Raw genomic sequence first — 13,733 nt, 5'->3', positions numbered from 1 at the left:
GAACTGTTCCCACAAACCAGGGACTCACTTTCAAGGACTCTTCATCTCATTTTCTTGATATTTATTGCTTACTTATTTATTATTATTTCTGTCTTTTTGTATTTGCACGGTATGTTGTCTTTTGCACACTGGTTATCCGCCCTGTTGGTGTGATCTTTCATTGATTCTATCACGGTTACTGGATTTATTGAGTATGCCCGTGTAAGGGTTTCTTCTTTTATGTTACTGCTAAGGTGAATAAAATGGCTTCTCTGTACTGTTAACTGCTGAGACAGTGGTTCTCTATAGCTGTATGTTTGGGTTATAATTAGTGATAACGGGACTTGTTAACCAATTGGGATAGATGTTATTCCTTCTGTCTGTGTGAAAGCTGTTAGTTTGCGCGGGGACTTGAGGGAGAAGGCGCGAGGAGGATGAAGAGAGAAGACGTGGCTTGAGGAGATGGTTGCCGGACTCGCTGGGCCTGGGCCTGGGCTCGGTGCGGGACCCCAGGGGTTGATGACGAGCGAAGGAGGATCAGCGAAAGAGAATCCGTGAGCTCCACCGTTTGTGCACTGGACATGTTTATGAGATTATTGGCGCCTTTTATTTGTTTTCCTTTTCTTTTGTTTCTCTACTAACCCCATACTTCAATATAAAATCTTAATCGTTTAACCGCACATCATGGACTGAAAGTTATTTCGGGGTGCTGACGTTACACAGGGGACACAACACGCAGCACCACCCAAACTTGATTACCCAGTTTGGCGGGGCCAAAGGCTGCTCCCCACAGACGGAAGCGAGCTGAGTGAGCCTGAGGCTTACCAGGGGGCTACACTCGCAAGAAAATGAATCTTAGGGTTGTATATGGTGACATATATGTGCTTTAATAATAATTTTACTTTGAACTTTGAATTTACCCTATTTATACCACTATTGTGTACCTCTATCCAATCTGCTCTCAATATTCTTCCTTCCAGGGAATGAAGTCCGAACCTATTCAATCTCTCCCCGGAACACGGGTCCCCAGAACACCTGGCAACATCCATGTAAATTTTCCCTGTACGCTTTCAATCCTAGTTACATTTTTCCTGTAGGTAGGAAAGATGTAAACTACAGACAATACTCCAAATCAGGCCTCACCAACGATTTATACAACATCAAAATACAACTTGCCATTCTCCTGATGGAGACACAAGTCCCTGGAGATGCTGGACTCTGGAGTAACCGTTGTCTGAGGCTCTCAAAACCCTCAATTTATCTTCCTCTTCTAAAGATACCCTCAATGCTCTGCCTTTGTCCAGAGGATCATATGCACCTCAATATTAAGTGACCACCCTCTAAGTGTGTAACAGGGCCCCTTGCTAATTAAGCTTATTAATCTTTCCTGTACCTTTCCAGAATGTAGACCAGTACATCCAGGAGGTACGAGAGGAAAAGAGAACACAGAATAGAGCGTTATAGTTAGAGAGAAAGTGCAATGCCTGCAGAGAATAAGAACAACTCATAGCGACCGATGACCTCACCCAGCGCCATGGTAACGTAGCAGTTAGCGCGACGCTATTACAGGTTGGGGTGCCGGAGTTTGGAATTCAATCTCTGTTAGAAGTTTGTACTGTCTCCCCATAGAACGTGTGGGTTTCCCCCGGGTGCTCCAGTTTCCTCCCACATTCCAAAGACGTACGGATTAGTAGGTTAATTGGTCATTGTAAATTCTCCTGTGATTAGGCTAGGTTAAGTCGGTGGGCTGCTGGGTGGCGCGGTTCGAGGGGCCAAGAGGGCCTGTAACACACTGTATCTCTAATAAAAATGATGAAAAAAAACACACCTTTGGGATGTGTATAGAAAAAAACTCACTTGCGCCTGTGACGCTAGTGCAGGTAAATCTTTCGTCGCACCTGTGCGTGCACGGGTGGTCAGTGCAACATTTTACAGTACCAGTGATCAGCGATCAGGGTTTGATTCCTGTCACTGTCCGGAAGCGGTCTGTACGTTCCCCCCGCCCCCCATGACCGTGTGGATTTCCACCCAGTGATCCGCTTTCCTCCCACATTCCAAAGACTCACGGCCCGGGGTTTGTGAGTTGTGGGCACGCTTTGTTGGTGGAGACGCTTGCCGGCTGCCCCCAGCACATCCTCGGACTGTGCTGGTTCACTGTACGCCTTGATGTCCGTCAGACAAAGCAAGCTAACTTGTGCTCGAGATACCCAGGGAGTGTAGGTCAGGATCACGGAACATAGGACAGCACAGAACAGGCCATTCAGCCCACAACGCTGTGCTGACCTTTTAACCTATGAAAGCTTACCTCCCGCGTAGCCCCTCCGGTTTTCTTCCCTACGTGTTGCTGTCCAAAAGGACGCTGGAGTTGAGAGGCAGAGTTACGAAGCATTGCCTCAGGGCTGCTCCGTTACAGAGAGGAACCTTTGGGTGGGGGGGGTCACTGGGCCTGTGACTGACGGCTGAGAACTGTCAGCGGGTTTGAACTCCTCGGCTGTACGGTAGGGGCTATCGGTAGGGTGCATCAGGCAGGCCTCACCTCCAGACAAAGGCGGACAGCCGTCACCAGCATAAACCTGCCCACGTCGCCACCCTGGGACCTCTGGGGGTGGGGAGGGGGGAATGTACCCACGCTCAAAGCGACGAGTTCACTGTCACCAACCTACCTATCCTGATTATTGTCACATGCGTCGCCAACAAGGTCGTCATCTGCATCCGTCTAGAGCAAACACAAACACAGGCAGCAGCCATCCTGTTAAAATCACAGACGGAAACAGGCCATTCGGCCCACAGTATCCAAACTGTCCACTGTACCATCAACTGGCCCGTGGCCATCTTCTCACAGGCCCCATTGGACAGAAAGTACAAGAGCAAGGAGACCCGTTCCACCAGCTCCAAGGACAGCCCATCTGAAAGAGGACTGGGGCAGATTGGGGAACGGCAAAGAAGTGGCAGATGGAAAATAGTGAAGGGAAGTGTATCGTTATGCTCTTTGATAGAAGGAACAAAGGCGTGGACTAAATGAGGAGAAAATTCAAAAATCAGAGATGCAAAGGGACTTGGGGGTTCTTGTGCAAGATTCCCCGAAGGTTAACTTGCAGGAAGGCAAATGCAATGTTAGCATTCATTTCCAGAGGACTAGATTATAAAAAGTGAGGCTGTAATGCTGAGGCTTTAGAAGATACTGGTCAGACGACCCCATTTGGAGCACTGAGGGCAGTTTTGTGTCCCATGTCTATGAAAAGACGTGCCAGTGCTGGAGTGAGTCTAGACGAGAATGATCCCAGGAAAGAAAGGGATAAAAGATTAGAGGCATTTGATGGTTCTGTCGTCCTATTTGCTGGAGTTTAGAAGAATGGGGGGGGGGGAAAGAGGGGGAAAGGATCTCATTCAGTGATATTAAATGGAGCCTGGTGGAATCTCATTGAAACCTATTGAATATTGAAAGGCCAAGATGGAGTGGATGTGGAGAGGATGTTTCCTATAGTGGATGAGTGGACCAGGATCAGAAAAGAGGGACGTTCATTCAGAATGGGGATTTTCTTCAGCCAGAGGGTGGTGAATCTGTGGAATTCATTGCCACAGACGGCCGTGGAGGTCAACTCATTGGGTATATTTAAGGTGGTGGTTGATAGATTCTTGATTAATCAGGGCATCAAAGGTTACAGGGAGAAGAAAGGAGAATAGGGTTGAGCGGGATAATAAATCAGCCATGTTGGAATGGCAGGGCAGACTTGATGGGCTGAATGGCCTCAATCTGCTCCTATGTCTTATGGTCTTTAAACAGCTACTTCCCTTCAACCACTCAGTCCTTTAGTTAACCAGCAGAACCCTCACATCTATAGCTCAGCAACACAATGGCCACTTTGATCATTGCACACCAAATGGTACAGAAACTCTGCAGGTCGAGCAACATCTGGTCTATCTGTGTACGTGTGTATGCTTGAATGGCAATCAACTTGAAGTCGGAAAACTCTCCCTTGTTCAACCTTTCCCCACAGGCTCTGCTACTGCTTACGTGGTGGGGGGAGGGGGGTCAATGCTAATGTTTGCGTGGTGGGGGGAGGGAGGGTTGATGTCTTCACTGCTGCTTGTGCGTGGGGGAGAGAGATCTTTGGGGTTCTGACGTTATTCTCTCATTCATTCTTTGGGTTTTTTCTGTTTTGTGGATGTCTGTGTAGAATAAGAATTACAGGTTGTATACTATTATATATTCTCTGATTTATATATATACGTGGATGTCTGTGTAGAATAAGAATTACAGGTTGTATACTATATATATTCTCTGATATATATATATACGTGGATGTCTGTGAAGAATAAGAATTACAGGTTGTATACTATATATATTCTCTGATATATATATATGTGGATGTCTGTGAAGAATAAGAATTACAGGTTGTACATTATATATATATATGTGGATGTCTGTGAAGAGTAAGAATTTCAGGTTGTATACTGTATACATTCACTGATATTAAATCGAACCATTGGGACACTGAAATACACAAAGTACAACCATCCCACAACTTTAGAGCGATGAAATTGTTCCACCACCACCCGTGACCAGAGTGGGATACTGCCCTCCACGTGTTCTCCGAGGGCGCTGTGTGACTGTGACCAGGTGCGTCTCCGATCTACCAGCAGAACAGGCGGAGATGAGCACTGTCACATTAATAACAGAGGGTCCAGCCCGGGAGTACAGAGGTTTCCTGAGGGGTAGAGCTGAATGCTGGCCCAGAGACTGGGTCAGCCCCTCTCGACCCCCACCCCCAAACAAACACTTGGGGAGAGTCGGTGTGTATTCGGGGAGGAATGGGTTCGCACCTGGGTGGGGTTACTCAATTCAGGGCAGCTGTCACACGCGTCCCCGACTCCGTCCTCGTCCCGGTCCGTCTGCAGAGGGTTCGGGACAGCGCCGCAATTATCCAAGCTGTTGGGAATTCCTGGAAAAGTGAGGCAAGAAGTGAGTGTGTGAGGACGAGACGTGAGTGTGGGGAACAGGTCTGTGGGGGACGAGACGGGTGTGAGGGGGACGGGTGTGTGAGGATGAGACAGGTGTGTGGGGGACGGGACGGGAATGCGGGGGACGGGTGTGTGGGGGACGAGACGGGACGAGTCAGTGAGCTGTTGGGAAACTCCACCCACCGTCTCCATCGATATCATTGTCACAAGCATCACCCTCCCCATTGCTGTCCGTGTCTCTCTGACTGTTGTTGGGAACGTTGGGACAGTTGTCACAGGCATCCCCGAAAGAATCCGTGTCGGAATTCTGCTGGTCCTTGTTGTGGACCAGTCGGCAGTTGTCCTAGGAAGACAAAAAGGCAGTAGTTAATGTACAGCTCAGCCTGGGGTCCATGACCCCCTGCTCTGCATCCAAGAGGCACCTCCCTAGGAGCCTCATCTCCATGGCCCAGTCTTCACATTCTCAAATCCACTGGAAGGTTCACCAAGCCAAGATCCACAAACCTCGACCACAAGATGGTGGACGCTGCCTCAAGAGGACAAAATCCACCATCAGAGATCTCCACCACCCGGGCCAGGCCATCTTCTCACGGCTCCCACAGGGCAGGAGCTACAGAAGCCTGAAGTCCCACACCACCAGGTTCAAGAACAGCGACTTCCCTTCAACCACTCGGTTCCTGACCCGACCGGCACAACCCCAGTCACCAGTATAAGACTAGGCTTATACTCGTTGGAATTTAGAAGATTGAGGGGGGATCTGATTGAAACGTATAAGATCCTAAAGGGATTGGACAGGCTAGATGCAGGAAGATTGTTCCCGATGTTGGGGAAGTCCAGAACGAGGGGTCACAGTTTGAGGATAAAAGGGAAGCCTTTTAGGACCGAGATTAGGAAAAACTTCTTCACACAGAGAGTGGTGAATCTGTGGAATTCTCTGCCACAGGAAACAGTTGAGGCCGGTTCATTAGCTATATTTAAGAGGGAGTTAGATATGGCCCTTGTGGCTAAGGGGATCGGGGGGAAGGCTGGTACAGGGTTCTGAGTTGGATGATCAGCCATGATCATACTGAATGGTGGTGCAGGCTCGAAGGGCTGAATGGCCTACTCCTGCACCTATTTTCTATGTTTCTATGTTTATTACGTCCACTCAGTCTGAAACATTGACTGTTTATTCCCCTGCATAGACCTGTCTCCTCCAGCATTTTGTGTGTGTTGATTAGAGTGGTCACAGAGTTGCTAAACTGTGGAGATTAGGGGTTGTGCCAGGTGGTTCAATGGTCGAAGGGAAGTCTCTGTTCCTGACCGTGGTGGTGTGGGACTTCAGACTCCTGTACCTCCTGTCCGATCAAAGCCGCAAGAAGATGGCTTGGCCTGGACGGTGGGGACTTCGATCATCGACGCTGCTTTCTTCAGGTGCCATCTCCTGTAGACAGAACGTAGAACAGCACAGCCCAGGATCAGGCCCTCTGGCCCACAAAGTTGCGCCAAAACAATTAAATTAATAATCAAATGGCCAACTAAACAAACTTCTGCCTACACAATGTCCATATGCTTCCATCTTCCTCACATTCATGTGTCTATATAAAGATCTCTTACATGTCCCTCATGTATCTGGCTCTACCAGCACCCCAGACTGTACATTCCAGGCATCCCCACTCCCTGAGTGAAAAACGTGCCCCCCCACGTCTCCTTTGAAATACCCCCCCCCTCACCTTAAATACATGCTCTCTGGTATTAGACATTTCGAACGTTGGAAACAGATATCGTCTGTCTAATCTATCTGTGCCTCTCAGTCTTATAAACCTCCCTACAGCCTCTGTCACTTAAAAAAAACAAATTTATTTATTGATTTAATGAGAATGCGGAATGAGAATGAGGGTGCGGAACACGCCCCTCTGGCCTTTGGAGGCAGACAACCGGCAAGGGGCAATTTAACTCGAGCCTAATCACAGGGCAATTTACAATGACCAATTAATCTACCAACCAACATGCCTTTGGACTGTGGGAGGAAACCCACGCATTCCACAATTCTTACAGACAGTGCCAGAATTGAACTCCAAACTCTGACGCCCCAAGCCGTGACAGCATCGCGATAGCCGCTACAGTCCAACTCATTGTATCACATGCTCTCTAACCCAGGCAACAGCCTGGCAAGCCTCTTTCACGCCCTCTCCCAGCGCTACGACGTCCTTCCTACAGTGGGGTGACCAGAACTGTAAGCAACACTCCAGATGTGACCTAACTCGAGTTTTATAAAGCTGCAATCTAATTTCTTGACTTTTGAACTCAGTGCCTCAAATAATAAAGGCAAGCAGGCCACAAGCCTTCCTAACCACCCCGTCAACCTGTGTGGCCACTTCCCATGATGTACTGGGTCAAGACCATTACTCTCCACAGTTCTTTGTTGCTACGTAAACACCCTGTATTTATTGTTACACAGTGGATTCCGGTTAATTGGGCCATCAGATAATCAGGCCAGCTGCTTATTTGGGACAACTCTTAAAGAACAAAAACTAATCCAGAAAATAGCTGAGATTCCCTTTGGTTATTTGGGGCACTATGCCACTTAATTGGGGCAGGAGACCGATGTCGAAAAGTTTCTAACGAGCATAAATCGCGTCCTCTTATGTGGACGTCGGACACCCCCACAATGCTGAGAGAGTACAGTTCTTAAACAGCATCAGTTGTACGTCCTTGCGTTCAAAAAGCAGCCATTTTTGTCATTGATCACTGGAGAGAAATAAGCAATTAGACAATTCGCAACTCTTTCGCTCACTACAGTTTCAATCATTCAGGTTTGGAGATGCCAGAAATGGCCAGGAGTGAAAAAATGAAACAATTTCACTCCTTCAACAAATTAGGAACTATGAAAAATTTGAAGGTATCAACATCATCTTGAATGTTATAATGAAAATGAAGATTTGGAGGATGCAATCTTCGATAGTATTGTATGAAGGCAGTCACTGTATGACATAGTCAACCAAAAGAACACAGCATATTAATTCCTCCATCAATAACTATTAGCAAGGAATACACAGTTGTATAGTACTGTATTAGTATTGATAGTGTTAAAATTTTTTTGTGTTTTATTTAAATACATTACTTGTTACTCAGTTAAACAGTAGTTTATCTTTTTTTATATACCTTTTTAACAATTTCCATGAAACTTCGGCTAATTGGGGCAGCTGCTTAATTGAGCCAAAGGCCCTGAGATGACCCAGTTATCTGGAACCGACTGTATACGGTGACATACACTCAGTGGCCATTTTATGAGGTACATCTGAACACCTGCTCGTTAATGCAAATATGTAATCAGCCAATCATGTGGAAGCAGCTCAATGCTCAGTAAATATATTTGAGACAAGGTTGGATAGAATTTTGCATAGTAGGGGTTTAAGGGTTATGGGCAGATAGGTGGAGATGAGTCCATGGTCAGATCAGCCATGATCATATTGAATGGCGGGGCAGGCTCGATGGGCCGAATGGCCTACTCCTGCTCCTATTTCTTATGTTCATAAAAGCATGCAGACAAGGTCAAGAGCTTCAGTTGCTGTTCAGACCAAACATCAGAATGGGGAAGAAATGTGATCTCAGTGACTTTGGCTGTGGAATGATTGTTGGTGCCAGATGGGGTGGTTTGAGTATCTCAGAAATTGCTGATCTCCTGGGACTTTCATGTACAATAGGCTCTAGAGTTTACAGAGAATTGTGTGAAAAACAAAACTCATCCAGTAAGCATCAGTTTTGTGGGCGAAAACACCTTGTTAATGAGAGAGGTCGGAGGTGAATAGCTAGACTGGTTCAAGCTGACAGTAACTCAAATAACCACACGTTACAACAGTGGTGTGCAGAAGAGTTTCTCTGAACACAGAACACGTCGAACCTTAAAGCGGACGGGCTACAGCAGCAGGAGGTACCTAATGAAGTGGCCACTGTGTGTATCTGTACTTTGTTAATAACATTTTACTCTACCTTGTACGACTTCAATGCACAGAGTCATGGAGCACCGCAGTACAGAAACAGGCCCTTCAGCCCATCTAGTCAATGCTGAACCATTAATCTGCCTCGTCCCATTGACCTGCACCTAGACCATAGCCCTCCATCCCCCTCCCATCCATGTACCATCTGTGTGTGTGTGTGTGTGTGTGTGTGTGTGTATGTGTGTGTGAGTGTATGTGTGAGTGTGAGTGTGAGTGTGTGTGCGCACACGTGTGTGACAGAGAGTGTGAGTGTGTGAGAGAGACAGAGTGAGTGAGCGTATACGTGAGAGTGTGTGTACGTGAGTGAGCGTGTGAGTGTGTGTATGAGTGAGTGTGTGAGTGTGAGTGTGTGTGTGAGTGTGTCTGTATGAGTGAGTGGGTACGTGTCTGAGTGTGGAAAGGGGATTGTCTTGTTGTTGTTTTGTTGCTTGTTGTGTTCTGGGTTGTTCTGCTGAACAACGTTGACAGGCTACGTTGGCGCTGGAATGTGACATTTGCAGGCTGCCCCAGCACATCCTCAGACCGTGTTGGTTGTTAACACAAACGACACATTTCACTGTCTGATTCACTGTACGTGTGATAAATAAATCTGAGTCTGAATTTGAGAAGCTTTGTTCTCTGCAATAGTCTTAAAAGTAACAAGTCAGAAACTGGAGAAGGCTTAATTTCCTAAAGTAGTGTATGGGGTGTCCAGGGAGAGATGGCCCCTCTGGTGAGGGGATGCATTGTGTCCACTCTGGGGCAAATCACTCACCTTCGGGCCTCACCAGACACATGGCTCTCACCTGTGGCTCCAAGTAGCTGTCTGCATGTGACAGTGACCACACCCCGGTACTCCGCTACACCAGGTGAGGGTGGCTGGTGGCCCTGACACCCCAGTGAGATAGGGACACGCCTGGCCTGGCTTGCGAAGTCAGCTCTGGCGGACAGGGAGGATGAGATCTACAGTGAGATCCAACAAACAGGAAGGTCGTACCACAACGCTTCATGGAGAGCGAAGGCCATGACAAGGCAGAGAAGTCATGGGTCATCTACTACAACCAAGGAAGACCCCAGTAATGATGACTACTCGTACCACTGGACCCAGACTTCTGAGATCGAGAGAGTAGAACTGTCCCAGTGAAACGGTTTTTCCACTTTAAAAGCCCTCCCGCACAGGTTCCTGTCATCGTTCGGATACAACAGACAACCACCGATAATTATGGAGAGTTAGTGATCTGCAGACTGCAAACACAAGCTCAGGCCCCAGTGGAGAGGGAGATGCTGCAGGAACCATCCAGGCCCAAGCCTCGGCCTCCCTGCGTTCTTCCCGAGGACCCCCCCTCCTCTCAGCTTCCCCAGGGGTCACGGGGTCGGGGTGCAGGGTACTGACCTGCACGTTCTTGATACCGTCGCCATCGGCATCGTCATCGCACTGATCTCCCACGCCGTCCTTGTCCGCATCCTCCTGGCCCGAGTTTGGCGTGTACCGGCAGTTATCCTGGGGAGGGCAGAGAGAGATGGAAACGGAGACGCGAGAGACCGCAGGCGCCAGGCGTTGGGAGTGACAAGCAAGCTGCCGGAGGGAATGGCGAAGATCCAGGTGGAGACCCTGCACTCGTCTGGTTACGGGAATTACAAGTCCCTACAGGGTATTACAAGGACTGCTGAGAGGATAATCAGGATCTCTCTCTTCCACCCATCCAAGATATTTATCAGAAGTGATGCTACGCAGGGGCCTTAGCATTGTCAACGATCCCTCCCATCCGTCAAACAATCTCTTTGAATCCTTACCATCAGACAGGAGGCACCATAGCATTAGGACAAGACTGTCAGGATGGGAAACAGCTGCTTCACCCAGGCTGTGGACGACTGAGCTCCTGACACCAGCCCGGTCTCATCACGTATGAAGCTGCAGCAACATTACACTGTTTACTTTTTAACTTCTGTCATAAATACACCCTATTGTTTGTTAATTTACTAGTGGTAATATTACTTTGTGTGTTGTGTGTGTGAGTTATATTACTGTGTTGTATGCCTCGGTCCGGAGGAACATTGTTTCGTTGGCAGTATACGTGTATATGGCTGAATGCCAGTAAACGTGAACTGGACAAAGAGACAAAGGGGAGAGGGGTGAGACAGAGGCAGGGGCCGTGTGGAGGGACGGGACACTTCAGGAAGGGGCCATGTGGAGGGACGGGACACTTCAGGAAGGGGCCGTGTGGAGGGACGGGACACTTCAGGAAGGGGCCGTGTGGAGGGACGGGACACTTCAGGAAGGGGCCATGTGGAGGGACTGGACACTTCAGGAAGGGGCCGTGTGGAGGGACTGGACACTTCAGGAAGGGGCCGTGTGGAGGGTCTGGACACTTCAGGAAGGGGCCGTGTGGAGGGACTGGACACTTCAGGAAGGGGCCGTGTGGAGGGACTGGACACTTCAGGAAGGGGCCGTGTGGAGGGTCTGGACACTTCAGGAAGGGGCCGTGTGGAGGGACTGGACACTTCAGGAAGGAGCCGTGTGGAGGGACGGGACACTTCAGGAAGGGGCCGTGTGGAGGGACGGGACACTTCAGGAAGGGGCCGTGTGGAGGGACTGGACACTTCAGGAAGGGGCCGTGTGGAGGGACTGGACACTTCAGGAAGGGGCCGTGTGGAGGGTCTGGACACTTCAGGAAGGGGCCGTGTGGAGGGACTGGACACTTCAGGAAGGGGCCGTGTGGAGGGACTGGACACTTCAGGAAGGGGCCGTGTGGAGGGTCTGGACACTTCAGGAAGGGGCCGTGTGGAGGGTCTGGACACTTCAGGAAGGGGCCGTGTGGAGGGACGGGACACTTCAGGAAGGAGCCGTGTGGAGGGACGGGACACTTCAGGAAGGGGCCGTGTGGAGGGACGGGACACTTCAGGAAGGGGCCGTGTGGAGGGACGGGACACTTCAGGAAGGGGCCGTGTGGAGGGACGGGACACTTCAGGAAGGAGCCGTGTGGAGGGACTGGACACTTCAGGAAGGAGCCGTGTGGAGGGACGGGACACTTCAGGAAGGGGCCGTGTGGAGGGACTGGACACTTCAGGAAGGAGCCGTGTGGAGGGACTGGACACTTCAGGAAGGGGCCGTGTGGAGGGACTGGACACTTCAGGAAGGGGCCGTGTGGAGGGACTGGACACTTCAGGAAGGGGCCGTGTGGAGGGACTGGACACTTCAGGAAGGGGCCGTGTGGAGGGTCTGGACACTTCAGGAAGGGGCCGTGTGGAGGGACTGGACACTTCAGGAAGGGGCCGTGTGGAGGGACTGGACACTTCAGGAAGGGGCCGTGTGGAGGGTCTGGACACTTCAGGAAGGGGCCGTGTGGAGGGACTGGACACTTCAGGAAGGAGCCGTGTGGAGGGACGGGACACTTCAGGAAGGGGCCGTGTGGAGGGACGGGACACTTCAGGAAGGAGCCGTGTGGAGGGACGGGACACTTCAGGAAGGGGCCGTGTGGAGGGACGGGACACTTCAGGAAGGGGCCGTGTGGAGGGACGGGACACTTCAGGAAGGAGCCGTGTGGAGGGACGGGACACTTCAGGAAGGGGCCGTGTGGAGGGACGGGACACTTCAGGAAGGAGCCGTGTGGAGGGACTGGACACTTCAGGAAGGGGCCGTGTGGAGGGACTGGACACTTCAGGAAGGGGCCGTGTGGAGGGACTGGACACTTCAGGAAGGGGCCGTGTGGAGGGACTGGACACTTCAGGAAGGGGCCGTGTGGAGGGACTGGACACTTCAGGAAGGGGCCGTGTGGAGGGACTGGACACTTCAGGAAGGGGCCGTGTGGAGGGACGGGACACTTCAGGAAGGGGCCGTGTGGAGGGACTGGACACTTCAGGAAGGGGCCGTGTGGAGGGACGGGACACTTCAGGAAGGAGCCGTGTGGAGGGACTGGACACTTCAGGAAGGAGCCGTGTGGAGGGACGGGACACTTCAGGAAGGAGCCGTGTGGAGGGACTGGACACTTCAGGAAGGAGCCGTGTGGAGGGACGGGACACTTCAGGAAGGAGCCGTGTGGAGGGACTGGACACTTCAGGAAGGAGCCGTGTGGAGGGACGGGACACTTCAGGAAGGAGCCGTGTGGAGGGACTGGACACATCAGGAAGGAGCCGTGTGGAGGGACGGGACACTTCAGGAAGGAGCCGTGTGGAGGGACTGGACACATCAGGAAGGAGCCGTGTGGAGGGACTGGACACTTCAGGAAGGAGCCGTGTGGAGGGACTGTACACATCAGGAAGGAGCCGTGTGGAGGGACTGGACACTTCAGGAAGGAGCCGTGTGGAGGGACTGTACACATCAGGAAGGAGCCGTGTGGAGGGACTGGTCACTTCAGGAAGGAGCCGTGTGGAGGGACTGGGCACTTCAGGAAGGAGCCGTGTGGAGGGACTGGACACATCAGGAAGGGGCCGTGTGGAGGGACTGGACACATCAGGAAGGGGCCGTGTGGAGGGACTGGACACATCAGGAAGGAGCCGTGTGGAGGGACTGGGCACTTCAGGAAGGAGCCGTGTGGAGGGACGGGACACTTCAGGAAGGGGCCGTGTGGAGGGACTGTACACATCAGGAAGGAGCCGTGTAGAGGGACTGGTCACTTCAAGAAGGAGCCGTGTGGAGGGACTGGGCACTTCAGGAAGGAGCCGTGTGGAGGAACTGGACACATCAGGAAGGGGCCGTGTGGAGGGACTGGACACATCAGGAAGGGGCCGTGTGGAGGGACTGGACACATCAGGAAGGAGCTGTGTGGAGGGACTGGGCACTTCAGGAAGGAGCCGTGTGGAGGGACGGGACACTTCAGGAAGGGGCCGTGTGGA

The 13,733-nt window shown here is 50.9% G+C and overlaps 1 protein-coding gene across 3 annotated transcripts in view; it reads right to left on the bottom strand.

Annotated features, from left to right (window-relative positions):
• Positions 1-13,733, bottom strand: part of LOC134342994 (thrombospondin-3-like) — a 96,425-nt gene that overhangs the window by 17,021 nt on the left and 65,671 nt on the right. For all 3 annotated transcript variants that reach the window (XM_063041772.1, XM_063041773.1, XM_063041774.1), the window contains 4 exons: positions 10,294-10,401; positions 5,125-5,284; positions 4,804-4,922; positions 2,643-2,695 (listed from right to left, as the gene is read on the bottom strand). In XM_063041772.1, coding sequence (XP_062897842.1) covers positions 2,643-2,695; positions 4,804-4,922; positions 5,125-5,284; positions 10,294-10,401 — 440 coding nt within the window. The remainder of the gene's footprint in view (positions 1-2,642; positions 2,696-4,803; positions 4,923-5,124; positions 5,285-10,293; positions 10,402-13,733) is intronic.

The sequence above is a fragment of the Mobula hypostoma genome, chromosome 2 (genome assembly GCF_963921235.1).
Source record: "Mobula hypostoma chromosome 2, sMobHyp1.1, whole genome shotgun sequence".
Lineage (NCBI taxonomy): Eukaryota > Metazoa > Chordata > Chondrichthyes > Myliobatiformes > Myliobatidae > Mobula > Mobula hypostoma.
This window is presented reverse-complemented; position numbering and strand designations above follow the sequence as displayed.